At 46.7% G+C, this 27,352-nt stretch overlaps 1 protein-coding gene across 3 annotated transcripts in view; it reads right to left on the reverse strand.

Moving 5' to 3' along the window:
- Window positions 1-4,885: 4,885 nt before the first annotated feature.
- Window positions 4,886-27,352, reverse strand: part of nkd1 (NKD inhibitor of WNT signaling pathway 1) — a 97,726-nt gene continuing 75,259 nt past the window's right edge. For 2 of the 3 annotated variants that reach the window (XM_078400402.1, XM_078400400.1), the window contains 5 exons: window positions 22,596-22,691; window positions 14,204-14,351; window positions 10,024-10,108; window positions 8,716-8,846; window positions 4,886-6,423 (listed from right to left, as the gene is read on the reverse strand). In XM_078400402.1, coding sequence (XP_078256528.1) covers window positions 5,813-6,423; window positions 8,716-8,846; window positions 10,024-10,108; window positions 14,204-14,351; window positions 22,596-22,691 — 1,071 coding nt within the window. In that variant the 3' untranslated portion in view covers window positions 4,886-5,812. The remainder of the gene's footprint in view (window positions 6,424-8,715; window positions 8,847-10,023; window positions 10,109-14,203; window positions 14,352-22,595; window positions 22,692-27,352) is intronic. The other variant, XM_078400401.1, reaches the window with a different exon arrangement.

A 27,352-nucleotide genomic window follows, 5' to 3' on the forward strand; every position in this document is an offset into this window, starting at 1 on the left:
GTGTCGGATGGATTAGCCGGGACATCCTGTATTTTGGGCTAAATTTGTTTGTCCCGTACGGGACCGCCCTCGTCCTGTAATGGGCCTGGGGGGGCGCTGTAGGCCCGTGCGCTGTAGTAGGCTAATGGAGTGTGTTCGTGGAACGGGGCCGAGTGTGTTCGCCTAACGGAGGTCACGTAGCAACCCGGCTCCCGACCCGGTTGGCCGCCATTGGTGGAGCGGGAGCACGTTTCCGCTGGCTGGGAAGGTCACGTGGGGCGCGGGCGGCGATGTCACCTTGTCCCGTATTTGGGAGTGAGGAAGTTGGCGAACCTAGTGTCGGTACATATGACAATTAAACACTCATGACTTGCTTGGTACAATCATTAATCCATGTTGAATCTCGATAGATCCTTTTGCTATTTTTTGATGCCCTGCAACCATTTCTTTAATAATAGATTCCACCATTTCCCCCAACTTGTTCTGTCAGGATGTTTTAACAGTGGTTTCTACTTTCTCTCTCCACCCTTTCTTAAATGGTTCGGATACATTTGCTACATTTCTGGAATCCGTGGAATTTTGGTACGCGACAAGCAATCTCCAGAGCCACCACATCTCTTTTGATGTCTCGTTTTCACACCTTACCCCTCCTTATCTCTGTGTCTCCCTCTCCCCTGACTCTCAGTCTGAAGAAGAGACTCAACCTGAAACGTCACCCATTCCTTCTCTCCGTGAGATGCTGCCTGTCCCATCACTAAGTTACTCCAGCATTTTGTGTCTATCATTTAATCTCATCTGGTTTTGCGAAAGTATTGGTCCCACTGCTTTCCTCCAGCACTTTGTGCACCCATCTTCACAGTAGTTGAGTAAGTTAGATTCTACTTCAATAATTTATTCGTTTTATTATTATTTGATAGTTTCTGAGAGGGCTGCAACGTAAGCAAATAAAATAAACCAACGTCTACCCCGACTGTTTTAATTGAATATACTACCAATAACATGGAATAGGTCTGCAAAATGCACTGTCATTTATTTTCTTGTAAAACCCAGTTCTTACCAATGCATGAAGAAAGCAATTCACCAAAGGAATTTTGATAAACCCAGGGAGTTTACCTCAGGCAAAAACATTGACGTAATTTTTTTTTTCTTTTGCTTTCATATTCTGTTGTGCTGCTGCAAGTCAGAATGTTATTGTTCTATCTGGGACACATGACACTAAAACACTCTTGACTCAGTCTCAATAAACCATCCAGTCATTTTCCTTGAAGACCACCAAAAGTCAGGTGTCAGGGGTTATGGGGAGAAGTTCCTCCAGCACTATGTCACAAGGTCATAAGAAATAGGAGTAGAATTAGGCCATTCGGCCCATCAAGTCTACTCCACCATCAATCATGGCTGATCCACCTCTCCCTCCTCACCCCATTCTCCTGCCTTCTCCCCATAACCCCCGTGCTGATCAAGAATCTATCTATCTCTGCCTTAAAAATATCCATTGGCATGGCCTCCAAAGCCTTCTGTGGCAATTAATTCCACGGATTCACCACCCTCTGACTAAAGAAACTCCTCCTCATCTCCTTCCTAGAGGGATGTCCTTTAATTCTGAAGCTATGACCTCTAGTCTGAGACTCTCCCATTTGTGGAAACATCCTCTCCACATCCACTCTGTCCAAGCCTTTCACTATTCTGTATGTTTCAATGAGGTCACCCCCTCATTCTTCTAAACTCCAGCGAGTACAGGCCCAGTTCCGTCAGACGCTCATCATAGGTTAACCTACTGATTCCTGGGATCGTTCTTGTAAACCTCCTCTCCAGAGCCAGCACATCCTTCCTCAGATATGGGGCCCAACGTTGCTCACAATGCTCCCAAGTGCGGCCTGACCAGCGCCTTATCGAGCCTCAGCATTACACCCGGGTGAGTAAATATGTGTGAAAAGAATTTCACTGTGCAGTTGCAAATTAACGTGACCAAAAATGAACGTGACAAAAAATGCACCATTTAAACCATTGCTGTAAAACAATTAATTGTACCGTTTTGTAAAACAATTAATCTCACGGACACAGGCTCCTTTTAATATAATTGACTAGTTTACCTTTAATGAAAAGGGGTTTTCTGTTGGTACAAGTTTACGATTAAATAAATAAAGCATTTAGTCAAAACCATCTATATATACTATACAAAAGACCGGAAGATATATTCAATTAAGGATATTGCAGGGGAAAAAAAAACGTGCTTTCAGAAGGGAACATAATGAACTGTGTAAAATAAGTAGACTTACATCTGAATGGTACAATATGTAAATACAAATTTAAATTTAAATACTGTTCTTATACATGGCGATCAGAAAACATGATATACATTGGGAATGTACACAAATGCGTAAGATATATTAACGATGGAGTCGTGAGTGTATCAAACTTTGATAACACAGGATTACTAATAATTAAAACACTGGGACACATGGAGCTAACATGCTGAGTAGACGTGGGATTTTTCAGTTCATATATATATATTCCATAAATACTCAAAGTGTATTTCGAGGGGCTCGAGGGTGGAAACAAGCAGCATTGTGAACATACCCAACAAGGTTCAACTCTGTCCAAGCCCAAATCAATGGAACACAGTTTCCTGGCCTCTTAATTTCTTCATAAATTTCAAAAGTATCCTGAAAACGTCTTTTAAAAAAAAATCCTTTTCTTCAAGATTGATGCTGTGAGCAGGAACGGCACAATCTTAAACCATTTTCTCCTCTGGTCCTTGAGCAACGATGTGACTGTCCAAAACATTGTCCCCTATTCCTGCCAAGATGGCTTTCGCAGCTGTGAAATAGAGTCCAATTCATACAGCAATGGAGCACTTGATTACTTTGAAGCATTGGGTAACACGGACTTCATTACGTGCTATTCTCCACTGTTTTTATATTTCTCTGAAGATTTAGCAACAAAGAGAGCTCTCCATGATAATATTACAACTAGAAATACACATGATCTCCCTGCAGTAGAAGTCTACTACGTGATTTAAAATCAATGGGCTAATTACTGCAACCAATGTTTAGTTTAGGGATACAGCACGGAAACAGGTCCTTCAGCCCACCAGGTCCTCGCCGACCATCGATCACACTAGTTCTATGTTATCCCACTTTCCCATCCACTCCCCACATGCCAGGAGCGATTTTACATTTATACCGAGCCACTTAACCTTCAAACCCACACGTCTTTGGGATTTGGGGGGGAACCGGAGCACCCACGAGGTCACAGGGAGAACGTGCAAACTCCGCACAGGCAGCAGCCGAAGTCAGGATCGAACCTGGGTCTCTGGCGGCGTGAAGCAGCAGTTCTACCAGCTGCGCCACCGTGCCATTTGCAGTTCGAGAGTTAACAATGTTACAATTTCAAGGCAAAACCATGAGCAAAATCAGCAGAAACGTCACTGAGATAAAAAGCCAAATCTGGGGGGGGGGGGGGGGGGGGGTGGGGGGTTTATTCCCCCCGGTTTTCTATACGGTAACAGCTAAAATGTATTAACTTCTTAAGAGTCAAGGTGACTTTTTTTGCAGTGATATCGTTATTGCTGAGTGAAAGGGCTTGAACAGTTCATCCTCATCAGCATCAAAGTGGTGTTTCAGAATTCCTTCATAACAGAGCTCAAAATATGGTCCATAGAATAAACAGGACCTCCTTACATTTGTGCAATAAACTCATCACATCCAACTCACACACAATCTAGGATGTCTCCGTCGTGGAGTAAGGCATCTTGCCCCCTCAGACGCCATTTCGTAACTTTTATACAGAGACCAACTTCAAAAAGAGTAACAGCATACTCTATGTCACGCCCCTTCCTTCACTGAGAAGCCCCTACTTCAGTTCAGTCAACAGAACTGACAAAGTCTTTCCAAAACAAAAAAATATTCAAACCACAGTTTAAGAGAAAATGCACCTGAGATAGATTATAGACTTGCCAACCTCTCAATGTGTCGAGGGGGGTGGCTGTCCTACTGCTGCGCCACTCTGTCACATTATACAAGGTCTACCACACAATGGCTTCCCACGGTTTGCCCAGTCGACGGTACTGGATTGCCAAATCTGGGAACGATATTCAGGTTCACTTGCGTAGGCACACAAGTCATTATAGTTTGCACTGTGCACGTTGTCACACAGGAGTGATACCACAAAATACTTTTTGCTAAATGAATAGTGAAAGGCCTGGATCAAGCAGATGTGAAGAGGATGTTTCCACTAGTGGGAGAGGTTAGGGCCAAAGGGCACAGCCTCAGAAATAAAAGGACGTACCTTTAGAAAGGAGGTGAGGAGGAATTTCTTGAGTCAGAGGGTGGTGAATCTGTGGAATTCTTTGCCACAGACGGCTGTGGGAGGCCAAGTCAGTGGATATTTTTAAGGCGGAGACTGATAGATTCTTGATTAGTACGGGTGTCAGGGGATATGGGGAGAAGGCGGGAGAATGGGGTTAGAAGGGAGAGATAGATCAGCCATGATTGAATGGCGGAGTAGACTTGATGGGCCGAATGGCCTAATTCTGCTCCTTGAACTTATGCACGTATAAACCTCTGATCTGATCAAATAAACTTACTGATGTAGGAAGCTGGAACTTATATCCTCGGTATAGGTTAGTCAATTCACTCAATGCAAGTATGTAGTTAGAAAGAAGTTAACCTGGGGGAGATACAACACTGCTTTGAGTACCCAAAAGAAATAAAACCCAAGTTCAGTTCAAAAACATTCAAATCGATAATTTTTCAGACGTTGCCTAACTTAAACAACAAATAAACTCAGAAGATAGACACAGAAAGCTGGAGTAACTCAGCAGGACAGGCAGCATCTCAGGATAGATGGAAAGGGCGATGTTTTGGGTCGAGACTGAAGAAGGGTCTTGACCCGAAACGTCCCCCATTCCTCTCCAGAGATGCCGCCTGTCCCGCTGAGTTACTCCGGCCTTTTTGTGTCTGTCTTCGGTGTAAACCAGCATCTGCAGTTCCTTCCTGCACAAATAAACTCAGACACTGATAACGGCACTAATGTCCCACAATGACCATCCACGCCTTAATTCCTTTCTTCCAGGAACTCTCACATTTCAAAAAGGTTGAAACAAAAGGATTTAAGTCCGCAACAAAAAAAAAAGAACAATTTAGTCTTACACTAACTGAAGAATTGGCAAGTGTTGGAGAGGCTAGATGCGGGAAGATTGTTCCCGATGTTGGGGAAGTCCAGAACCAGGGGTCACAGCTTAAGGATAAGGGGGAAGTCTTTTAGGACCGAGATGAGAAAACATTTCTTCACACAGAGAGTGGTGAATCTGTGGAATTCTCTGCCACAGAAGGTAGTTGAGGCCAGTTCATTGGCTATATTTAAGAGGGAGTTAGATGTGGCCCTTGTGGCTAAAGGGATCAGGGGGTATGGAGAGAAGGCAGGTACAGGTTACTGAGCTGGATGATCAGCCATGATCATATTGAATGGCGGTGCAGGCTCGAAGGGTTGAATGGCCTACTCCTGCACCTATTTTCTATGTTTCTATGTGTGGCTAACGTGAATCTTAATACAGTTAATAAATCACAGAGATTCTGGACAACACAAAAAGGTTACAAGTGTTCAGAACAGTAAAACCCCTCGTGACTCATTTAACAGGCCAAAGAAAATAGAATCTGAATTAAAACTGGAGGTAGTCAGCTGTTCTTAAGTCTTTTAGTTTCACTTCGACATCATTAGATTTCACGGGTCAAAAGTTACGATCTGCTCATCTTATAATTATGGTTAACAATACTGTCTAGTGGTCACAACAAGGCAGTCTTTCAGGATTGGAGGCTGTGGTTGTGGGCCCCGCTCATGTCTGGTAGAAGTGATGGTAGTGGTGGTGGTGTTCGTGGTGATGGTGGTGCTCGTGCCTCTGGATGATGCGGCCGACGTGCCCCTCGTACAGCAGGAGGGAGGGCAGATCCTTCACGTGTTCCTGCTCCACTACCCGCGACGAGGGCTGGAAGGTCTTGTAGGCCGGGTGGGCCTCGGCCCTGGCCCTCTGCCTGTGCTGCCTCTTGTGGGCCGGAGGCGGGTGGTGCGGGTGGGCCAGCTGGGCGGGTAGGCAGTGAATACCCGGGCCTGCCGCCGCCGCCGCCACGGGGGTAGAGGCCGTCGGCGCGCAGGGACCCTGCAAGGATTTGCTCCTTCCAACCTTCCCGGCCGCTCCCGACGCTGTGGCGTCTTTACCAGGGGCTTTGGGGGATTTCACGGGGTGCCTGGCGTAGTCCTGGCTGCGCAGTCGCTGCTGCAGTTCCACCGCCCTGTGGTACGCGGGGTGGCTGAGGTGGCTGTGCCGGGGGTCGATGGGTTGCGATCTCCTGTGGTGGGCGTGCGCTGCCTCCGGCTCATGGGAGCGCGACCTGGCTTGCTGCAAAACCTTCGCCTGGTTCTCCTTCCTCGAAGCCGCGGGGACTGAACCTGTGAGACAGAAGCGTGCGTCAGTCGGCAAGTATAGGCACAAAATGCTGGAGTCGCTCAGCGGGACAGGTGGCGTCTCTGGAGAAGAGGAACAGGTGACAGCGAGATAGAGCTCTTAAGGATAGTGGAGTCAGGGGGTATGGGGAGAAGGCAGGAACGGGGTACTGATTGAGAATGATCAGCCATGATCACATTGAATGGCGGGGTGCTGGCTCGAAGGGCCGAATGGCCTCCTCCTGCACCTATTGCCTATGCTTCGTCTTCTTCAGACAACTAACGTTGATGTTGCCAAGCTAGTTGGTGTGCGACAAAAGCTTTTCACTGTGCCTCGCTCGGCACACGTGACAATAAACTAAACTGAGCTGAATGGGAAGGGTACGGAGAAGATTTACGAGGATGTTGCCAGGACTCGAGGGTGTGAACTGTTGGGAGAGTGTTGAGTAGGCTGAAACTCTATTCCTTAGAGCGCAGGTGGATGAGGGGTGATCTTATAGAGGTGTATAAGATCATGAGAGGAATAGATCTGGTGGGTGCACAGAATCTCTTGCCCAGAGTAGGGGCATCTAGGTTCATAGGTTCAAGGTGAAGGGGAAAAGATTTAATAGGAATCTCAGGGGTAACTTTTTCACACAGAGGGTGGTGGGTGTACGGAACGAGCTGCCAGAGGAGGTAGTGGAGGCTGGGACTATCCCAACATTTAAGGAACAGTTAGACAGGTACATGGATAGGACAGGTTTGGAGGGATATGGACCAAACGTCAGCAGGTGGGACTAGTGTGGCTGGGACATGTTGGCCGGTGTGGGCAAGTTGGGCAGAAGGGCCTGTTTCCACGCGGTATCACTCTGTGAAACGATATTCATCACACCAATACCCAGGTGCATATTCCGGGACGGTGTGCTGAGTACGAATGAAATAAAAAGGAACAGCACATGCTGGTTTACACCGAAGGTATCTATCAAAGTGCTGGAGTAACTCAGCGGATCAGGCAGCATCTCTGGAGAAAAAGGGATGAGTGACATTATGGGGTCGGGACCCTTCTTCAGACTTGATATATCGCTGGTATTGAACCGAGGGTGGCATGGCGGCGTGGCGGGTAGAGAGGATGGCGATGCCGATTGTGGCCGGTGCCCCGTGGCACGGAGATCTAGCGCTGACCGCAGGAGGCCACACTCCAAAGGTGGCGGGTCTGTAGATTAATTGGCTTCTGTAAATTGTCCCTAGTGCCTAAGATAGAACTGGTGTATGGTTGAGCGTTGGTCGGCACGGACTCGGCAGGCCGAAAGGCCTGTTTCCATGCTGTCTATCTAAACTAAACTATACTAAACTCTTAAAGGGTTGGACAGGCTCGATGCAGGAAAAATGTTCCCCATGTTGGGGGAGTCCAGAACCAGGGGTCACAGTTTAAGAATAAGGGGTTAGGCCATTTAGGACTGAGATGAGGAAAAACTTTTTCACCCAGAGAGTTGTGAATCTGTGGAATTCTCGGCCACGGAAGGCAGTGGAGGCCAAATCACTGGGTGTTTTCAAGAGAGTTAGATTTAGCTCTCGGGGCTAAAGGAATCGAGGGATATGGGGAGAAAGCAGGAACAGGGTATTGATTTTAGATGGCAAGCCATGATCATATTGAATGGCAGTGCTGGCTCGAAGGGCCGAATGGCCGTCTCCTGCACCTATTTTTCTATGTTCTAAACTAAACTAAACTAAACTAAACTCTAACAAAACTAAACTAGAAGGGCGTGCAGCGTAGGTTTACTAGGTTAATTCCCGGAATGGCGGGACTGTCATATGTTGAAAGACTGGATCGACTAGGCTTGTATACACTGGAATTTAGAAGGACGAGAGGAGATCTTATCGAAACGTATAAAATTATTAAGGGGTTGGACACGTTAGAGGCAGGAAACATGTTCCCAATGTTGGGGGAGTCCAGAACAAGGGGCCACAGTTTAAGAATAAGGGGTAGGCCATTTAGAACTGAGATGAGGAAAAACATTTTCAGTCAGAGAGTTGTGAATCTGTGGAATTCTCTGCCTCAGAAGGCAGTGGATGCCAATTCTCTGAATGCATTCAAGAGAGAGCTAGATAGAGCTCTTAAGGATAGCGGAGTCAGGGTGTATGGGGAGAAGGCAGGAACGGGGTACTGATTGAGAATGATCAGCCATGATCACATTGAATGGCGGTGCTGGTTCGAATGGCCGAATGGCCTCCTCCTGCACCTATTGTCTATTGTCTAACATAAAGAGGGAAAACACTATCGCAGGCAAAGTAACAAGGGACTGAACTGTGGCTACGTACCTGGTCCAAATTTTGAGGTGTAGTTTTCAATCCCAGCCAAGTCAAGGTAGTGGTTTCTCCTCTCTGTGTTGTCATCCATACAGTACTGATCACAGGTATTGTGCTGTGGATGCTGGTCACTGTTGTGGCGTCTGTGAAATAGAGGAGGTTAGTGATGTACCGACCGTGGGCGACACAACGCTGCAAAAATCAACAACACAGCTGCAGCAAGTTGTATCTGAAGCTCCCACATACACTGTGATGTTCAGGACACACACCCGGTCAATTATTTATTTCATATTTCATATTTCATATTTCAGATACAGCGCGGAAACAGGCCTTATCGGCCCACCAAATCCGCGCCACCCAGCGATCCCCGCACATTAACACTATCCTACACACACTAGGGACAATTTTTTTACATTTATCCATCAAATTAACCTACATACCTGTACGTCTTTGGAGTGTGGGAGGAAACCGAAGATCTCGGAGAAAACCCACGCAGGTCACGGGGAGAACGTACAAATTCCTTACAGTACAGCGCCCGTAGTCAGGATCGAACCTGAGTCTCCGGCGCTGCATTCGCTGTAAAGCAGCAACTCTACCGTCGCGCCACGACAAGAGTAATGCCGTTCAGAACAATATCGTCACGATACGTTGCTGTTACGTGTGTGGAAACACATTGACAGTGTGGGCACCAAGGGTCACACCAAGTCACTGTGTTTGCACTGCTCCCAGTCCCACGATGAACAAATGCTGCATTTAGTCCACACCAGTGGAAATGTGCTACTCCAGGGAGAGAGACAGAGAGAGAGAGAGAGAGACAGACAGAGAGACAGAGAGAGACAGACAGAGAGACAGACAAAGGGAGAGACAGACCGAGGGAGACAGACAGAGAGAGAGAGACAGACAGAGAGAGAGACAGACAGACAGACAGAGAGACAGACAGAGAGAGAGAGAGAGACAGAGAGACAGACAGAGATAGACAGAGACAGACAGACAGACAGACAGACAGACAGACAGACAGACAGACAGACAGACAGACAGACAGACAGACAGACAGACAGACAGACAGACAGACAGACAGACAGACAGACAGAGAGAGATAGATGGGGAAGAGAGAGAGAGATGGGGAGAGAGAGAGATGCAAGAGACAGAGCGATGGAGACGTAGAGAAAGACGGAGAGATTTATGAAGATATAATTAGACACATTTCTGATCTGGAAATCACCTGACAGTATTTTTCCAATTATATAATCTAATTCTTAGGCTAAAATAAAATTCATCGAGATGTGGAAACTGATGACTGAACTCTTTTGCATTGCTTACTGGAGAGGCGGGCGAGATTTCTTCTCCGTGTTTTTTGACTCCTCCACACTTTTGCTCTCCGCCTTTTGCCACGGACTGCTAGCATCTAAGACGGGCAAGAAAACCGAGAATATTAGTTTTTCAGCTCTTGAGTTGAGCAGGTTCGCACAAGCGAGGCAATGTCAAACTAAAGCCGTGAGCACTGGCATTAATCAAGTCAATAGTCAATAGTCAATTTATTTGTCACATACGCATAAATGTGCAGTGAAATGAAAGATTACCCACAGTGCAACAATAAGACCAATAAAAATAAGCAATAAAAAATGCAATAACACACACAATCATAAACCAACATAAAACAAAAAGAAACATCCATCACAGTGAGTCTCCTCCAGTCACCTCCTCACAGTGATGGAAGGCCACAATGTCTTTTCTCTTCCCCTGCCGTCTTCTCCCGCGGTCAGGCTGTTGAACTTGCCACGTCGGGGCGGTCGTGGCTCCCGACATTGAAGCCCCCGCCGGGCAGAGAAAATCCCGCGGCCTATTCCAGGCCGTGCCGGACGGTGTAAAGCAGAGTCTGGTCACTGACCCACGGCACCATTGCAATGCATCACCCACCATGGAAATTATCATGTATCTGTACACTGTAAATGGATGGATGGTAATCATGTACAGTCTTTCTGCTGACTGGTTGGCACGCAACAAATAATCTTTTCACTATACCTCGGTACACGTGACAATAAACTAAACTGAACTGGAACTGAACTGTTCATATCATATGTGGGAACGAACTGCAGATGTTGGTTTAAACCGAAGGTCGTCACAAAAAGCTGGAGTAACTCTGCGGGTCAGACAGCATTTTTTTTTTAGACATACAGTGCGGAACCAGGCCCTTCACTCCACCCAGTCCGCGCCGACCAGCGATCCCCGCACATTAACGCTACCCGACACACACTAGGGACAGTTTACACATACGCCAAGCCGATTAACTTACATACCTGTACGTCTTTGGAGTGTGGGAGGAAACCGAAGATCTCAGAGCAAAAAACCCACGCAGGTCAGGGGGAGAACGTACAAACTCCGTACAAACGGGACCGGTAATCGGGATCGAACCCGGGTCTCCTGCGCTCCACGTGCTGTAAGGCAGCAACCCTACCGCTGCGCCACCGTGCCGCCCTGTAAGCATCTCTAGAGAAAACGAATAGGTTGCGTTTCGGGTCGAGACCCTTTTTCAGACTGGTCTGAAGAAAGGTGTCGACCCGAAACGCCACCCACAGTATTCCTTCTCTCCAGAGATGCTGTCTGACCCGCTGAGTTGCTCCAGCCTTTTGTGTCTATCTTAGGTAAACATCATAAATATGAATATTTTAAACAAATTTAGTTAAGCCTTCAGAGAAATGTTACTTCTACAAGATGATGTTGTTGTTACTCATTAAGATACGCAATTAAATGGATTCCTTTATAATAAGCCTCCAATGCGTTTCCTCTTATATTGATATATATCTATAAATCTGGAGGTCGGATTTCTTGATTTTCTTCCAAGAAAATGGAACATAAACTATTCCCCAATCTTTCCAGTACCTCTTGTCTTAATGAGCTTCAAAAGGAGAAAAAAAAAATCAGCAGCAAATTCTCTTAACTTCCAATCTTGTTTCCTTTAAGTTGGATGCATTCCATCTGTGCCTCTACTCCAGCAAGTAATCAAGGGTTCACTATAGGCACAAGCTTTAGCTTTCCCTGCAATTCAAAGACTTTAGTCTGATTTGAATCATCTGAAAGGGTATACTGTTCATACCCGGGATAACAAAATGTACAACAGGCTCTCCTTTTCAGCATTTTTCTCCTACATATTGTGCATGAAAACTGTTCTTCATTAACACACTGTGGTATTATTCCTATTATAATCACATAGAGGAAGAAAGCACCTTTCTACTCCATCAGAAGTCCTTGTGATTTCTTAGACGGTTAACTTAGAGTTTTACAGTGTGGAAACATGCCCAACTTGCCCAACATGTTAATTCAATTGTATACATTTATTTCCAATCTTCTACCTAGGTTCATTAAACAATTAAAAAATATATATATATCAATATTTGTGGCACGGTGGCGCAGCGGTAGAGTTGCTGCCTTACAGCGCCAGAGACCCGGGTTTGATCCTGACTATGGGTGCTGTTTGTATGGAGTTCAGTTCAGTTCTAGTTTATTGTCACATGTACCGAAGTACAGTGAAAAACTTTTGTTGCGTTGGTACGTTCTCCTCGTGACCTGCGTGGGTTTTCTCCGGGTGCTCCGGTTTCCTCCCACACTCCAAAGATGCGCAGGTTTGTAGGTTGATTGGCTTCGATAAAAAAAGGCAGGATAGTGTTAACTGGGTGCGGGGATCATTGGTCAGTGTGGACTGGGTGGGCCCAAGGGCCAGTTTCTACTCTGTATCTCTAAAATAAACTTAAACGAAACAATGGGGAGAAATTCAAGCGTTTACATTTTCGGTTTAAGTTAGTTTAGTTTATAGATACAGCACGGAAACAGACCCCACAGTCCACTAGGTCCGCACCGACCAGCGATCCCCGCACATTAACACTATCCTACACACCCTAGGTACAATTTACATTAATACCCAGCCAATTAACCGACAAACCTGTACGTCTTTTGAGTGTGGGAGGAAACCGAAGAACTCGGAGAAAACTCACGCAGGTCACGGGGAGAACGTACAAACTCCGCACAGGCAGCACCCGTGGTCGGGATCGAACCCAGGTCTCTGGCGCTAAAAGCGCTGTAAGGCAGCAACTCTACCGCTGTACCACCATGGCTGCCCCTAACTCCATAAGTCAAGTCAAGTCAATTTTATTTGTATATCACATTTAAAAACAACCCACGTTGACCAAAGTGCTGTATATCAGTTCAGGTACTAAGAATGAACATACAATGGCACACAAACATAACAGCACATACATAAACAGTTCACAGCGCCCCCTCAGAGGGCCTCAAACACTAGGGAGTAGAAATAGGTTTTGAGCCTGGACTTAAAGGAGTCGATGGAGGGGGCAGTTCTGATGGGGAGAGGGATGCTGTTCCACAGTCTAGGAGCTGCAACCGCAAAAGCGCGGTCACCCCAGAGCTTAAGCCTAGACCGCGGGATAGTCAGTAGCCCCAAGTCGGCCGACCTGAGGGACCTGGAGATAGAGTGGTGGGTTAGAAGATTTTTGATATGGGGGGCAAGCCCGTTTAGGGCTTTGTATGTGAATAGGAGGAGCTTGAAGTTGATTCTGTACTGTATCAGAGGCATAAGTATCTGACTGAGCTCAGAACACGAAGGACTATTTAAGATGTAAAAAATCTCCATTATCATAAAGTTCTGACCGGCTAAAGTGATTTTTTAAATTGTTTTACCTAAAGTGAGTGAGAGACCATTATTTCTAGCAGCATTCACAACTGATGAAAATCAATAAAAAATCTTCAGATGTTGGGCCAAATGCAGGCAAATGGGACTAGCTTAGTCGGGGCATCTTGGTCAGCACGGATGTGTTGGGCCGAAGGGCCTGTTTCCATGCTGTATGATTCTATGTGTAGCAAGGAACCGCAGCTGCTGGTTTACTTTGAAGATGTAAGGTCCTTGGAGATGATGGTTAAAATGCTGGAGTAACTCAGCGGGACAGGCACCTGCTCTGGAGAGAAGGAATGGATGACGTTTCGGGTCGAGACCCTTCTTCAGATTGAAATGATTCTATGTTGGATTCTATGTTCAGTTCAGTGTAGTTTATTGTCACGTGTACCGAGTCCAGTCAGCGGAAAGACAATACATGATTACAATCGAGCCATTTACAGCGATACATGATAAGAGAATAACGTTTAGTGCAAGGTGAACGCAGTAAAGTCTGATCAAGGATACTCCGAGGGTCACCAAAAAGAAATCTTAGAAATAATTTGAAGGTATTTATTCACAAAATGCTGGAGTAACTCAGCAGGTCAGGCAGCATCTCAGGAGAGAAGGAATGGGTGACGTTTCGGGTCGAGATCCTTCTTCAGACTTAGAAATAAAGTCAGTTTATGCTGGAAAAACCCAGCAGGTCAGAAGCATCTTTGACCGGGAATGTTAACTCGAATCTTCTTTCCGCAGATGCTGCCTGACCTATTGAGTGTTTCTGTTTTCTCATCATTTGCCATGACGTGGTTTCGGTTGGTATAAAGGTCTCTCGCTTACCGGCGTGGCATGTTTGATTGGCTTTTCTCTTGTGCTTGGCATCAGGTGTCACAGATAGCTTTACCCGTAGAGTTTTACTGCTACTTGGGGTGTTGTTCACAGATGTATCCACCACCTCATAGATAGTGTGCAGAAGACTTGTGATATCCTGCAAACGTACGAGACAAATACACTTTAATACTCTTATAAGTTAGCTCGCCCACATTAGAGCATAGTATAAACTAATGTTTTAGTTTCTTTAGCCGGAGTGCGGTGAATCTGTGGAACTGGATCCAGGATGGGGAGGAATCTGCCTACAGCTGGCATCCTGGTGCCATCACAACAACCTGGAGCTCAATGCTCTGAAGACAGTGGAACTGATTGTAGATTTTAGGAGAGTTCCCCCTCCCCTCCCCCCACTCACCATCAACAACACCACAGTCACATCTGTGGAGTCATTTAAGTTCCTTGGAACCATCATCTCCAAGGACCTTAAATGGGGGGGCCACCATGGGCGGCACGGTGGCGCAGCGGTAGAGTTGCTGCCTTACAGCGAATGCAGCGCCGGAGACTCAGGTTCGATCCTGACTACGGGCGCCGTCTGTACGGAGTTTGTACATTCTCCTCGTGACCTGCGTGGGTTTTCTCTGAGATCTTCGGTTTCTTCCCACACTCCAAAGACGTACAGGTTTGTAGGTTAATTGGCTGGGCAAATGTAAAAATTGTCCCTAGGGTGTAGGATAGTGTTAATTTGCGGGGATCGCTGGGCGGCGCGGACCCGGTGGGCCGAAGAGCCTGTTTCCGCGCTGTATCTCTAAATCTAAAATAAATCTAAAATAAATTTAATGTTGGCCACTTTGAAAGAGATTGTAAATTTTAAAAAGAATCTTAACTACGTGCTCAGATTAGGTAAACTCTTTACAAAGTAAAATGGCTGCCTCATTCCAAGTACATGCAGGTAGATATCACCACTGACCACATCGCATTAGAGTTACACGAGCAAAGCAAAAATCTATTATTGGGCAGCACGGTGGCGCAGCGGGTAGAGCTGCTGCCTCACAGCGCCAGAGACCCTGGTTCGATCCTGACCACGGGTGCTGTCTGTACGGAGTTTGTACGTTCTCCCCGTGACCTGCGTGGGTTTTCTCCGAGATCTTCGGTTTCCTCCCACACTCCAAAGATGTACAGGTTTGAAGGTTAATTGGCTTGGTGTAATTGTAAATTGTCCCTAGTGCGTGTGTTAATGTGCGGGGATCGCTGGTCGGTGCGGACCCGGTGGGCCAAAGGGCCTGTTTCTGCGCTGTATCTCTAAGCTAAACTGAACTAAAAAGCCAACATTTTTAGGTGATGGTCGATAAACTACAAAACTGTGAATGCCGCCCCATAGATGATGGCAGCCTAATAAATTGGGCGAGGAAGTCTCTCGATGCCAATTCACAAGCCGTTGAAAGAACAATCAGGGAAATCCTTCAATAACCATTTTGCACATCGCTACACAGAACTACCAAAATAATTCCCCTGGGTTTTCTATGGGTGAAAGTGGGATCCAAGATCCCTTCAGCATCCTGGTAGTGACAATTCAGATTCTCAATGCACCAGGAATTTGTGATAAACAAATTGACACAAAGTGCTGGAGTAACTCCACTGGTCAGGCAGCAACCCTGCAGAACATGGATGGGTGACGTTTCAGGTCGGGACTCTTCTTCAGACTGATTGTAGAGGAGTGGGGGGGGGGGGGGGGGGTGGAAGCTGGAAAAGGGGAGAGGCAGGACAAAGCGTGGCAGGTAATAGGTGGACACAGGTGAGGAGGGATTTTGATCGGCAGACGTTTGGAATAAAGGCCAGAGATAAAAACAGAAGGTGCAAGACAGGATTGAAGAGTTGCGTGAATTTTGAAGCCAGATTGGCTGCTTAACCCACCGAGTTACTCCAACACTTAGTGTTTTGTGCAAAGAACTTTCATGGTGGGGCTGGTGAAGGTGAAAATAGTCACTGAGTCATACAGTGCGGAAACAGGCCATTCGGCCCAACGCCTCCATACTGGCCAAGATGCCCCCTAGGGATGGGAGGTGTAATTTGTGATACGCGAGACTGCTTTCAACTGAGGAACTGTAACCAACACGAGGAAAGATGGCCAAGAATCAGAAAGGGAAAATGAAGAGAAAATCTGGATTTGACAAGAAGATCAGGAACATACATCAATTCTAAAACAAGTTGACTAAACCTTATGTGTAAAGGAGCAAAGATGGCTTGGGTCCAGTACTTTCTTTGTAGACGAAATGGTGCCAGTATGCACGATTGATAATGTAAGAAAATAACTGCAGATGCTGGTACAAATCGAAGGTATTTATTTCACAAAATGCTGGAGTGACTCAGCAGGTCAGGCAGCATCTCAGGAGAGAAGGAATGGGTGACGTTTCGGGTCGAGACCCTCCTTCAGACTGATTGATAATGCACGATTGATAATGTTTAGTTCAGACGCAGCATAGAAACAGGCCCTTGGGCCCACCGAATCCACGGCGACCATCGGTCACGCAGTCACACTAGTTCTACGTTATCCCACTTTCTCATCCACTAGGGGGTAATTTACAGAGGGGCCAATTAACCTACAAACCCGCACGTCTTTGGGACGTGGGAGGAAACCGGAGCACCCGGAGGAAACCCACGCAGGTCCCAGGGAGAACGTGCAAACTCCACACAGTCAGCGCCCGCAGTCAGGATCGAACCCGGGACTCTGGCACTGTGAGGCAGCAGCTCCACCCGCCGTGCCACCGTGCTGCCTAGGGATACATATCACCTTGCCAGCAAGCGAAAATGCCTTGAACTTTTTAAAGAGGTGTCGGTATGCCGTAACGTCACCAAAGAAAAGCTCACTGGTTGAATGTAAGAAGCAGGTTTTGTAAAATGATTCAAACGTTCCCCCTTCTGCCACGTTTTCAGATTGGAGACTGCAGAGCGCACAGTCCTGGAAGCAATATCCTCTCCACACGTGTGCAAGTAATTAAAACAAATCTTCCATGTGGGAGGCTGCTAACTTAATTCCTGCCCTCAATCAGAACTAAATATCTATTTAAGATCTATCACAGAACGCTGTTACTTAGAGCAGGTTATGTGGGCTACATTACGAGTGCTATTCTTTTCTACATAAACATCCGTTTTCAAATCCCTGCAATTAGCCTGAAGCATTGCAAATACCTCACAGGCATTAGTTTACGTTTAGTTTTCGAGGCACAGCGCAGAGACACCAAGTCCACACCGCCCAGCGATCCCCGCACATTAACACTATCCTACACACACTAGGCACAATTTACATTTATACCACAAGCCAATTAACCTACAAACCTGTAGGAGTGCGGGAGCACCCGGAGAAAGCCCACGCAGGTCATGGAGAGAACGTACAAACTCCGTACAGACAGCACCCGTAGTCGGGATCGAACCCGGGTCTCTGGCGCTGTGAGGCAGCAACTCTACCGCTGCGCCACCGTGCCGCCATGAACAATACAATTGGAATCATTTGTTTGGAAAAACATATCACATCGTCTATCCATGTTTTCCAAGGATGCTGCCTGACCCACTGAGTTACTCCAGCACTTTGTGTTTATCTTCAGTATAAACCAGCATCTGCAGTTCTATATGTTTTAGTTTAGTTTAGTTTATTGTCACATGTACTGAGGTACAGTGAAAAGCTTTTGTTGCGTGCTAACCAGTCAGCGGAAACACAATACATGATTATAATCGAAGGTATTTATTCACAAAATGCTGGAGTAACTCAGCAGGTCAGGCAGCATCTCAGGGGAGAAGGAATGGGTGATGTTTCGGGTCGAGACACTTCTTCAGTCTGAAGAAGGGTCTCGACCCGAAACGTCACCCATTCCTTCTCCCCTGAGGTGCTGCCTGACCTGCTGAGTTACTCCAGCATTTTGTCATATTTATTTATTTTCATATTTCAGATACTGCGCGGAAACAGGCCTTTTCGGCCCACCAAGTCCGCGCCGCCCAGCGATCCCCGCACAATAACACTATCCTACACACACTAGGGACAATTTTTACATTTACCCAGTCAATGAACAATTTTACATTAACCCAGTCAAATACCTGTACGTCTTTGGAGTGTGGGAGGAAACCGAAGATCTCGGAGAAAACCCACGCAGGTCACGGGGAGAACGTACAAACTCCTTACAGTACAGCACCCGTAGTCAGGATCGAACCTGAGTCTCCGGCGCTGCATTCGCTGTAAGGCAGCAAGGCTACCGCTGCGCCACTGTGCCGCCCTAGCATTTTGTGAATAAATACCTTCGATTTGTACCAGCATCTGCAGTTATTTTCTTACATGATTATAATCGAGCCATTCGCAGTGTACAGATACACAATAAGGGAATAACGCTTAGTGAAAGGTAAAGCCAGCAAAGTCCGATCAAAGATGTGTCTCCAATTGAGGTGGATTGTAGTTCAGGAGCTCCCTCGTTGTGGTACGATAGTTCAGTTGTCTGAAGAAACTGGGAAGAAACTATCCAATGTGAATCTCTTCTTTGATACTTCTACAATAATCTAAAATGCCAAAATGGCAAGAAAGCCGATTTTAATTTTTTAGATACAGCACGGAAGCAGCCCCTTCGGCTCACCGAGTCTGCACCGACCAGCGATCCCAGCACATTAACACTATCCCACGCACACTAGAGATAATTTACACTTACAATATATCAAGCCAATTAATCTAGAAACCTGTACGTCTTTGGAGTGTGGGAGGAAACCGAAGATCTCGGGGAAAACCAAACACAGGTCACGGGGAGAACGTGCAAACTCCGTACAGACGGCACCCGTAGTCAGGATCGAACCCGGGTCTCTGGTGCTGTAAGCGCTGTAAGGCAGTAACTCTACCGCTGCGCCACCGTGCCGCACACTACAAGATCTACAAGAGCAATCTGCAAAGGTGATGTGGAGGAAAACCTTCCTGAGCTGGAGCAGAGTTAATGCACAGTCAGCACCGAATCAGCTCTTGATTTATTAACGCCATGGAACACATGGTTTTCTCCGTGTTGAAGCACATTCCGCTTGAACAAGCTTTTTAATTATACTACAAATTACACTGCTGTCACCTACAAACCACCTGACAATTCCAGCAAGTGAAAGCTTTAAATCACTTCAAGCAAATTGGCTGCAAAACTCTTTGCATTAATAATGACAACTTCCAAATAAGCTCCGAACTACATAGGATTAGGGGCAATGGTTTTGGCTTTTTGCACTATTATTGTTAGTTAGTTTGTGTGTGCGTGTGCATGCATGTGTGTGTGTTTGTGTGTGCGTGTGTGTGTTTGTGTGTGCGTGTGAGTGTGTGTTTGTGTGTGCGTGTGAGTGTTTGTGTGTGTGCATGTGTGTGTGTTTGTGTGTGCATGTGTGCGTTTGTGTGTGCGTGCGAGTGTGTGTGCGTGTGCATGTGTGTTTGTGTGTGCGTGTGAGTGTGTGCGTGTGCTTGTGCCTGTGTGTATATATATATATACACACCCAGGCACAAGCACACATATTATATATATATATACACACACATTTATATATCGTGTAGCAAGGAACTGCAGATGCTGGTTTAAACCGAAGATAGACACAAAAAACTGGAGTAACTCAGCGGGTCAGGCAGCTTCTCTGGAGAGATGGGATGGGCCACGTTTCGGGTCGAGATCCGTCTTCACATATATATTTGTGTGTGTGTGTGTGTGTGTGTTTATGTATATGTGAGTATGTGAATACATACACACGGAACTTTTTTTTTCTCGTTTATTATCTTGTCTACAATGTGCTGTGTTGACACATTCTGTTGTGCTGCTGCACGTAAGAATGTCTTTGTTCTATCTGGGACACGCAACAATAAAACACTCTTGACTCTTGGTTCATTTGACATTACAATTTTGATTCCCATTTATCTTAACCAAGGTCCCTGTGAATATAATTTAAAATATAACTAATAGTTCACAACAGACCACGAAAGCAAAATTAGTTAAGCCTTTGAATAATATTGAGTAAGGTTATCCAGTGTTTGTTAGTCCATAATGTTTCAGAATTTTTTAATCTTCTCTTTTGGATTAGTTCAGAAACGAGCCCTTCAGCGCACTGAGTCCTCGCCGACCAACGATCACCTTGTACATTAGTTCTATCCGACACATCAGGGACAATTTACAATCTTTACCGAAGCCAATTAACCTAAATACCTGTAGGTCTTTGGAGTGTGGGAGGAAACGGGAACACCCGGAGAAAACCCACGCGGTCCCGGGGAGAACGTACAAACTCCGTACAGACAGCACTGGTGGTCAGGATCGAACCCGGGTCTCTGGCGCTGTGAGGAGCTGTGAGGAGTTTGAACGTTCTCCCCGTGACCTGCATGGGTTTTTTTCCGAGATCTTCGGTTACAAAACTGTTTTCGCAACGCTTTCTATAATAAAATTAATTGGTATATGTTCGTCAGTTCAGAGGTTCTGGGAGGAGAATAAGGCCGTTCAGCCCATCAAGTCTACTCTGCCATTCAATCGTGGCTGATCTATCTCTCCCTCCCAACCACATTTTCCTGCCTTCTCCCCATCACCTCCAATCCATCCACCCCATCCCCCTACTAATCAAGAACATAAAAGAATCGCAAACTCTAATGCCATGAAAAACAATTTTCAACAAGTTTGAGAACCCATTCTACAAATTACGTGCAAATTTGTTCTGAATTAATTATTCATGGCAGTTTTCAGCCGCTCAATAGGAAATAAGGGACACGTTATCTCATTGGTGCATTGCCTACTATTTCTGAATTACGTCGAAATGGGCAGATTATTATCCACCCTAATTATTTAGCAGTTAATGAATTAGTTTTACATGATCATATTTAGTGTCTTTGATTCCAGTTGGAGTTAGAAGTGACTTGGGACGCAGCTCACACACAATGCCCACAGAAACCCTCCGCTTGCAGTTTATTGTCACGTGTACCGAGGTTTAGATTTAGATTTAGAGATACAGCGCGGAAACAGGCCCTTCGGCCCACCGGGTCCGCGCCGCCCAGTGATCCCCGCACATTAGCACTATCCTATACCCACTAGGGACAATTTTTACATTTGCCCAGCCAATTAACCTACAAACCTGCACGTCTTTGGAGTGCGGGAGGAAACCGAAGATCTCGGAGAAAACCCACGCAGGTCACGGGGAGAAGGTACAAACTCCGTACAGACGGCGCTCGCAGTCGGGATCGAACCTGAGTCTCCGGCGTTGCATTCGCTGTAAGGCAGCAACTCTACCGCTGCGCTACCGTGCCGCCACAGGTGCAGTGAAAAGCCTTTGTTGCATGCTGACCAGCCAGCGGAAAGACAATACATGATTGCTACAGGAGCTCTCGTGCTGTATGGCGCCAGAGACCCAGGTTCCATCCTTGTGGAAAAACAGGCCCCTTGTATCTTGGTCGGCGCCCTTTGTGTGGTGACTATTTGCACACCTTGGGGAAGCAAGCAAAGATCTTCACTGTGACTTGACACATGTGACGAGAAAGTATTAATCCATTCATCGATCACCCGTACACTAGTTTTATCCTTCACACTAGGATAGTGGCACAGCGGTAGAGTTGCCGCCTCACAGCGCCAGGATCGATCCTGACTATGGGTCCTGTCTGTACGGAGTTTGTACGTTCTTCCCGTGACCGCGTGGGTTTTCTCCGGGTGCTCCGGTTTCCTCCCACGCTCCAAAGACGTGCAGGTTTGTCGGATAATTGGCTTCAGTAAATTGTCCTTCGTTTTTAACTTATTTAGTTTTAGTTTTAGCTTTAGCAATACAGCGTGGAAGCAGGTCTTTGGGACCACCGAGTCCGTGCCGACCAAACCATCAGTACACCAGTTCTATCCTACACACACCCAGGACAATTTACAGAAGGCATTTAACCTACAAACCTGTAAACTTTGGAGTGTGGGAGGAAACCGGATCACCCGGAGAAACCTATTCTGAACCGGTTCTAACTATTTAACCAGTAGAACAGAACCAGTTCTAACTCAGTCAGAGAGTTGTGAATCTGTGGAATTCTCTGCCTCAGAAGGCAGTGGAGGCCAATTCTCTGAATGCATTCAAGAGAGAGCTAGATAGAGCTCTTAAGGATAGCGGAGTCAGGGGGTATGGGGAGAAGGCAGGAATGGGGTACTGATTGAGAATGATCAGCCATGATCACATCGAATGGCGGTGCTGGCTCGAAGGGCCGAATGGCCTCCTCCTGCACCTATTGTCTATTGTCTAACTATCGAACCATCAGTTCTAACCAATTCTAATTTGATTATCAGTATTAGAGCATTGCAATGGTCAAATCATGCATCAAAAGACAATCTTATATTAAATTATGCCACATTACAAATCACGTTTAGTTGAAAATATAACGAAATGTAAAGCTGTTGTATGTTCGGGTTACCTCTCGGGTGACTTTGCCATTGTTATCGAAGTCATACAAGGTGAATGTCCACTCCTGCCTGCTGTCGTCTTCTACAGACACATCACATTCCAACTCCTGTAAAATGCAGCGTTAGGGGCCACTTGAGTCTTTCTCTCAGCACAAAGGTCTTGATACATTCTACCCTACAACAACCGGCAAAGTTAAAACCTCAGGTAGAAGAAGCTGTCCTCCAATTTCACTTGAATCGACGCCAATTAACATAATCGATACAGAATATAACAGGCCGTGTCACGTAATGGGCCAGACTGTGTAGTTCCCTCTCATCCCAAATAAACATATCTTCACAGAGTTGGTGCTTGCCCGTCTTAATAAATAAATTACAATCAACATCTCAATTATCCAAGCAGTTTATATTTTAATTGATTCCTCGTTGACGATATCAATTACTGTGTTAAGCAAGATATCTATGATTTGCACAGACCACACATAATTCCATTAAAGAAATTGGGCGGTACGGTGGCGCAGCGGTTGAGTTGCTGCCTTTCAACGCCAGAGACCCGGGTTCAAGCCTGACTTCGGGTGCTGTCTGTACGGAGTTTGTATGTTCTCCCTGTGACAGCGTGGGCTTTGTCCCGGTGCTCCAGTTTCCTCCCACATTCCCAAGACGTGCATGATTGGTAGCTTTATTGCCGCTGATAAGTTGTAAAAAAAGTTGTTTCTAGAGTGTGTAGGTTAGTGTATCGGGTAGGAAGATGCTTTTTTTACACCGAAGAGTGACGCAAAATGCCGGAGTAACTCAGCGCCACAGGAATGCTGCCTGTTACTCGGGCGTTTTGTGTCTATCTTTAGCGTCTGGGTTGATCGCTGGTCGGCGCGGACTCGGTAGGCCAAAGGGCCTGTTTCCGTGCTCTATCACTAGAGTCTAAAGTAAAGACTACTCCAAAATACACCCTAGCCAAAATGGCGGAGAAGAGAAGATTAGTTTAACTTGGCATGATGGTGGGCACAGACATTGTGGGCTGCTGGGCCGGTTCCCGTGCTGTGCTGTTCTATGCGCATGAAGAGTTGCCTCAGGAAGGTAGACACAAAATGCTGGAGTAACTCAGCGGGTCAGGCAGCATCTCTGGAGAGAAGGAATGGGTGACATTTCGGGTCGAGACCCTTCTTCAGACTGATGTCAGGGGAGTGGAATGTCTCAGGAAGACAGCTGATATCATCAAAGAACCACGCAACCCTGGCCACGCTCACAACTCACTGCAAACAGGAAGAAGGCCACAGCTCATCAGCTCATAGGTGACGGGAGCAGAATTAGGCCATTCGGCCCATCAAGTCCACTCCGCCATTCAATCACGGCTGATCTATCTTTACCTCTCAACCCCATTCTCCCGCCCTCTCCCCATAACCCCAGACACCCGTACTAATCAAGATCTAACGAATTCCACAGATTCAACGCCCTCTGAGTAAAGAAACCCCTCCTCATCTCCTTCCTCAAGGAAGGCCCTCTAAGTCTGAGGCTGTGACCTCTGGTCCTAGACTCTCCCACAAGTGGAAACCATCCTCTCCGCATCCACTCTATCCCAGCCTTTCACGAGGGACATGAGCCTGAGAACCATGATCTCTGGGTTCAAGACCAGCTGCTTCCCATGAATCATCAGGCTTTTGAACCACCGTGCACCACACCTGCCCACAACCCAACCTTGGCACCAAGTTACGACAGGCTCTACGCCACCGTATACTTTCACTTGCACTCTCAGGGTCTGGTTTGCCTCGATGAACTGATAATTTAGAACATATTCATTTGTCTCGCTGTTGTGTTTAATGTGCTCACAAAACCACAGCACGTAGGAATGTGTAGACGCAAGGAACTGCAGATGCATTTACTGCTACAGACAGATGACGTGGCGGCATGGTGGCGCAGCGGTAGAGTTGCTGCCTTGCAGCGAATGCAGCGCCGGAGACCCAGGTTCGATCCTGACTACGGGCTCCGTCTACGGAGTTTGTACGTTCTCCCCGTGACCTGCGTGGGTTTTCTCCGAGATCTTCGGTTTCCTCCCACACTCCAAAGACGTACTGGTATGTAGGTTAATTGGCTGGGCAAATGTAAAAATTGTCCCTAGTGGGTGTTGGATAGTGATAATGTGCGGGGATCACTGGGCGGCGCGGATCCGGTGGGCCTGTTTCAGCGCTGTATCTCTAAATCTAAAAATCTAAATCTGAAGTTGTATAATCGAATGTAAAATGCAAATTGATGGGAATCTCAGCGGGTCAGGCAGCATCTGTGGAGGGAAAGGGCAGGCGATGTTTCGGGTTGGGACCCTTCTTCAGACTGATGGCTGATTTTTCCATTATGTAGCTAGCAAATTAGTTTAGTTTAGTTTAGAGATACAGCTTTCTTATCGAAACATACAAAATTATTAAGGGATTGGACGTGCTGGATGCAGGAAACATGTTCCCGATGTTGGGGGAGTCCAGAACCAGGGGCCACAGTTTAAGAATAAGGGGTAGACCATTTAGAACGGAGATGAGGAAAAACGTTTTCACACAGAGAATTGTGAATTTGTGGAATTCTCTGCCTCAGAAGGCAGTGGAGGCCAATTCTCTGAATGCATTCAAGAGAGAGCTAGATAGAATTCTTAAGGATAGCGGAGTCAGGGGGTATGGGGAGAAGGCAGGAACGGGGTACTGATTGAGAATGATCAGCCATGATCACATTGAATGGCGGTGCTGGCTCGAAGGGCCGAATGGCCTCCTCCTGCACCTATTGCCTATTGTCTATTGTCTATTCTGGTGAATCTGGTTGCATTCAAAAGAGAGTTCAATAGAGCTCTTAGGGATAAAGGAATCAAGGGATATGGGGAAAAAGCAGGAACGGGGTACTGATTTTGGATGATCAGCCATGATCACATTAAATGGCGGTCGGTGCTGGCTCGAAGGGCCGAATGGCTTACTCCTGCACCTATTGTCTATGTATCTAATGCCAAGAGATACAACAGGCCTTTCGGCCCACCGAGCCCACTGATCACCCATTCACACTAGTTCTATCCTACACACTAGGGTCAATTAACCTACAAACCTGCAGTTCCTTCCAACACATTTCGTCTGGTCCACTGCGGTCTGAAGAAGGGTCTCGACCCGAAACGTCACTCATTCCTTCCTCTCCGGAGATGCTGCCTGTCCCGCTGAGTTACTCCAGCACTCTGTCTCGGTCTTCTCGTACGGTTGGATCCAGTGGTACATAGCGGGTGAAGAGACCAGCGGAGAGGCAATACTGAGGCTGCTTCCAATTCCTGAGCTTCAATGGGTCAGAGGTTGAACAGCAGCTGAGACTGGAGTTCTGGCCAGCACCAATATCTGGGTGTCGGAATATTGCCAGTCCTCAGTGCCCGCCAGTTGGACATAGACCTGTGAAAATACCTCCGTCCGAGAACTCTTGTCCCACTGAAAGGTCTAATGTTGCAGTCTCCAGACAGCTATTTAAAGCATTACGCAAGTAAGTATAGCTTCTCTCTACCGGCACTGCTAATTGGTTTAGTTTAGTTTAGTGGTGCAGTGCGGAAACAGGCCCTTCAGCCCACCGAGTCCGCGCCGACCAGCGATCCCCGCGCACTAACACGACCCTACACACACCAGGGACAATTTTACATTTTTCATTTACACCAAGCCAATTGGCCAACAAACCTGCACGTCTTTTGGAGTGTGGGAGGAAACCGAAGATCTCGGAGAAAACCTACGCAGGTCACGGGGAGAACGTACAAACTCCGTACAGACGGCGCCCGACGTCGGGATCGAACCCGGGGCTCTGGCGCTGTGAGGCGGCAACTCTACCGCTGCGCCACCGTGCCTTATCAAAGAACAAATTCTATACGTGAAAAAGCACAATAAACTCTGAAAACATATTTTACCAATGATCAGTCCCTTCCCTGGGCATTTTACATCAACCGCCACTCAAATGATATTTCCATACCACTACCACTACCACAGATGTCGGCAAATAGGATGTCACTTCACATCTGTTTGCTGACAAGCTAAAGATAAGACACAAAATGCTGGAGTAACTCAGCGGGACAGGCAGCATCTCTGGAGAGAAGGAATGGGTGACGTTTCGGGTTGAGACCTTTCTTCAGACTGAGAGTCAGGGGGACAGTTTGTTAGCCAGCCGTTATCAGGCAACTGAACCATCCAATCACCAACTAGAGAGCAGTCCTGACCCGCCTTCTCTCCAGAGATGCGACCTGTCCCGCTGAGTTACTCCAGCTTTTTGAGTCCACCTTTGGTTTAAACCGGCATCTGCAGTTCCCTCCTCCCCAAACTGGAGGAACAGCTCCTCATACGATAGGATTATTAAGGGGTTGGACACGTTAGAGGCAGGAAACATGTTCCCAATGTTGGGGGAGTCCAGAACAAGGGGCCACAGTTTAAGAATAATGGGTAGGCCATTTTGAACGGAGATGAGGAAGAGCTTTTTCAGTCAGAGAGTGGTGAAGGTGTGGAATTCTCTGCCTCAGAAGGCAGTGGAGGCCAGTTTGTTGGATGCTTTCAAGAGAGAGCTGGATAGAGCTCTTAAGGATAGCGGAGTGAGGGGGTATGGGGAGAAGGCAGGAACGGGGTACTGATTGAGAGTGATCAGCCATGATCGCATTGAATGGCGGTGCTGGCTCGAAGGGCTGAATGGCCTACTCCTGCACCTATTGTCTATTGTCTATTGTCTAACCCAGCGGTATGAATTCTCTAATTTTAGGTATCCCTCTAACCACCCCCCTTTCCCTCTCTCCTTT

The sequence above is a fragment of the Rhinoraja longicauda genome, chromosome 6, assembly GCF_053455715.1.
Source record: "Rhinoraja longicauda isolate Sanriku21f chromosome 6, sRhiLon1.1, whole genome shotgun sequence".
Taxonomy (NCBI): domain Eukaryota; kingdom Metazoa; phylum Chordata; class Chondrichthyes; order Rajiformes; family Arhynchobatidae; genus Rhinoraja; species Rhinoraja longicauda.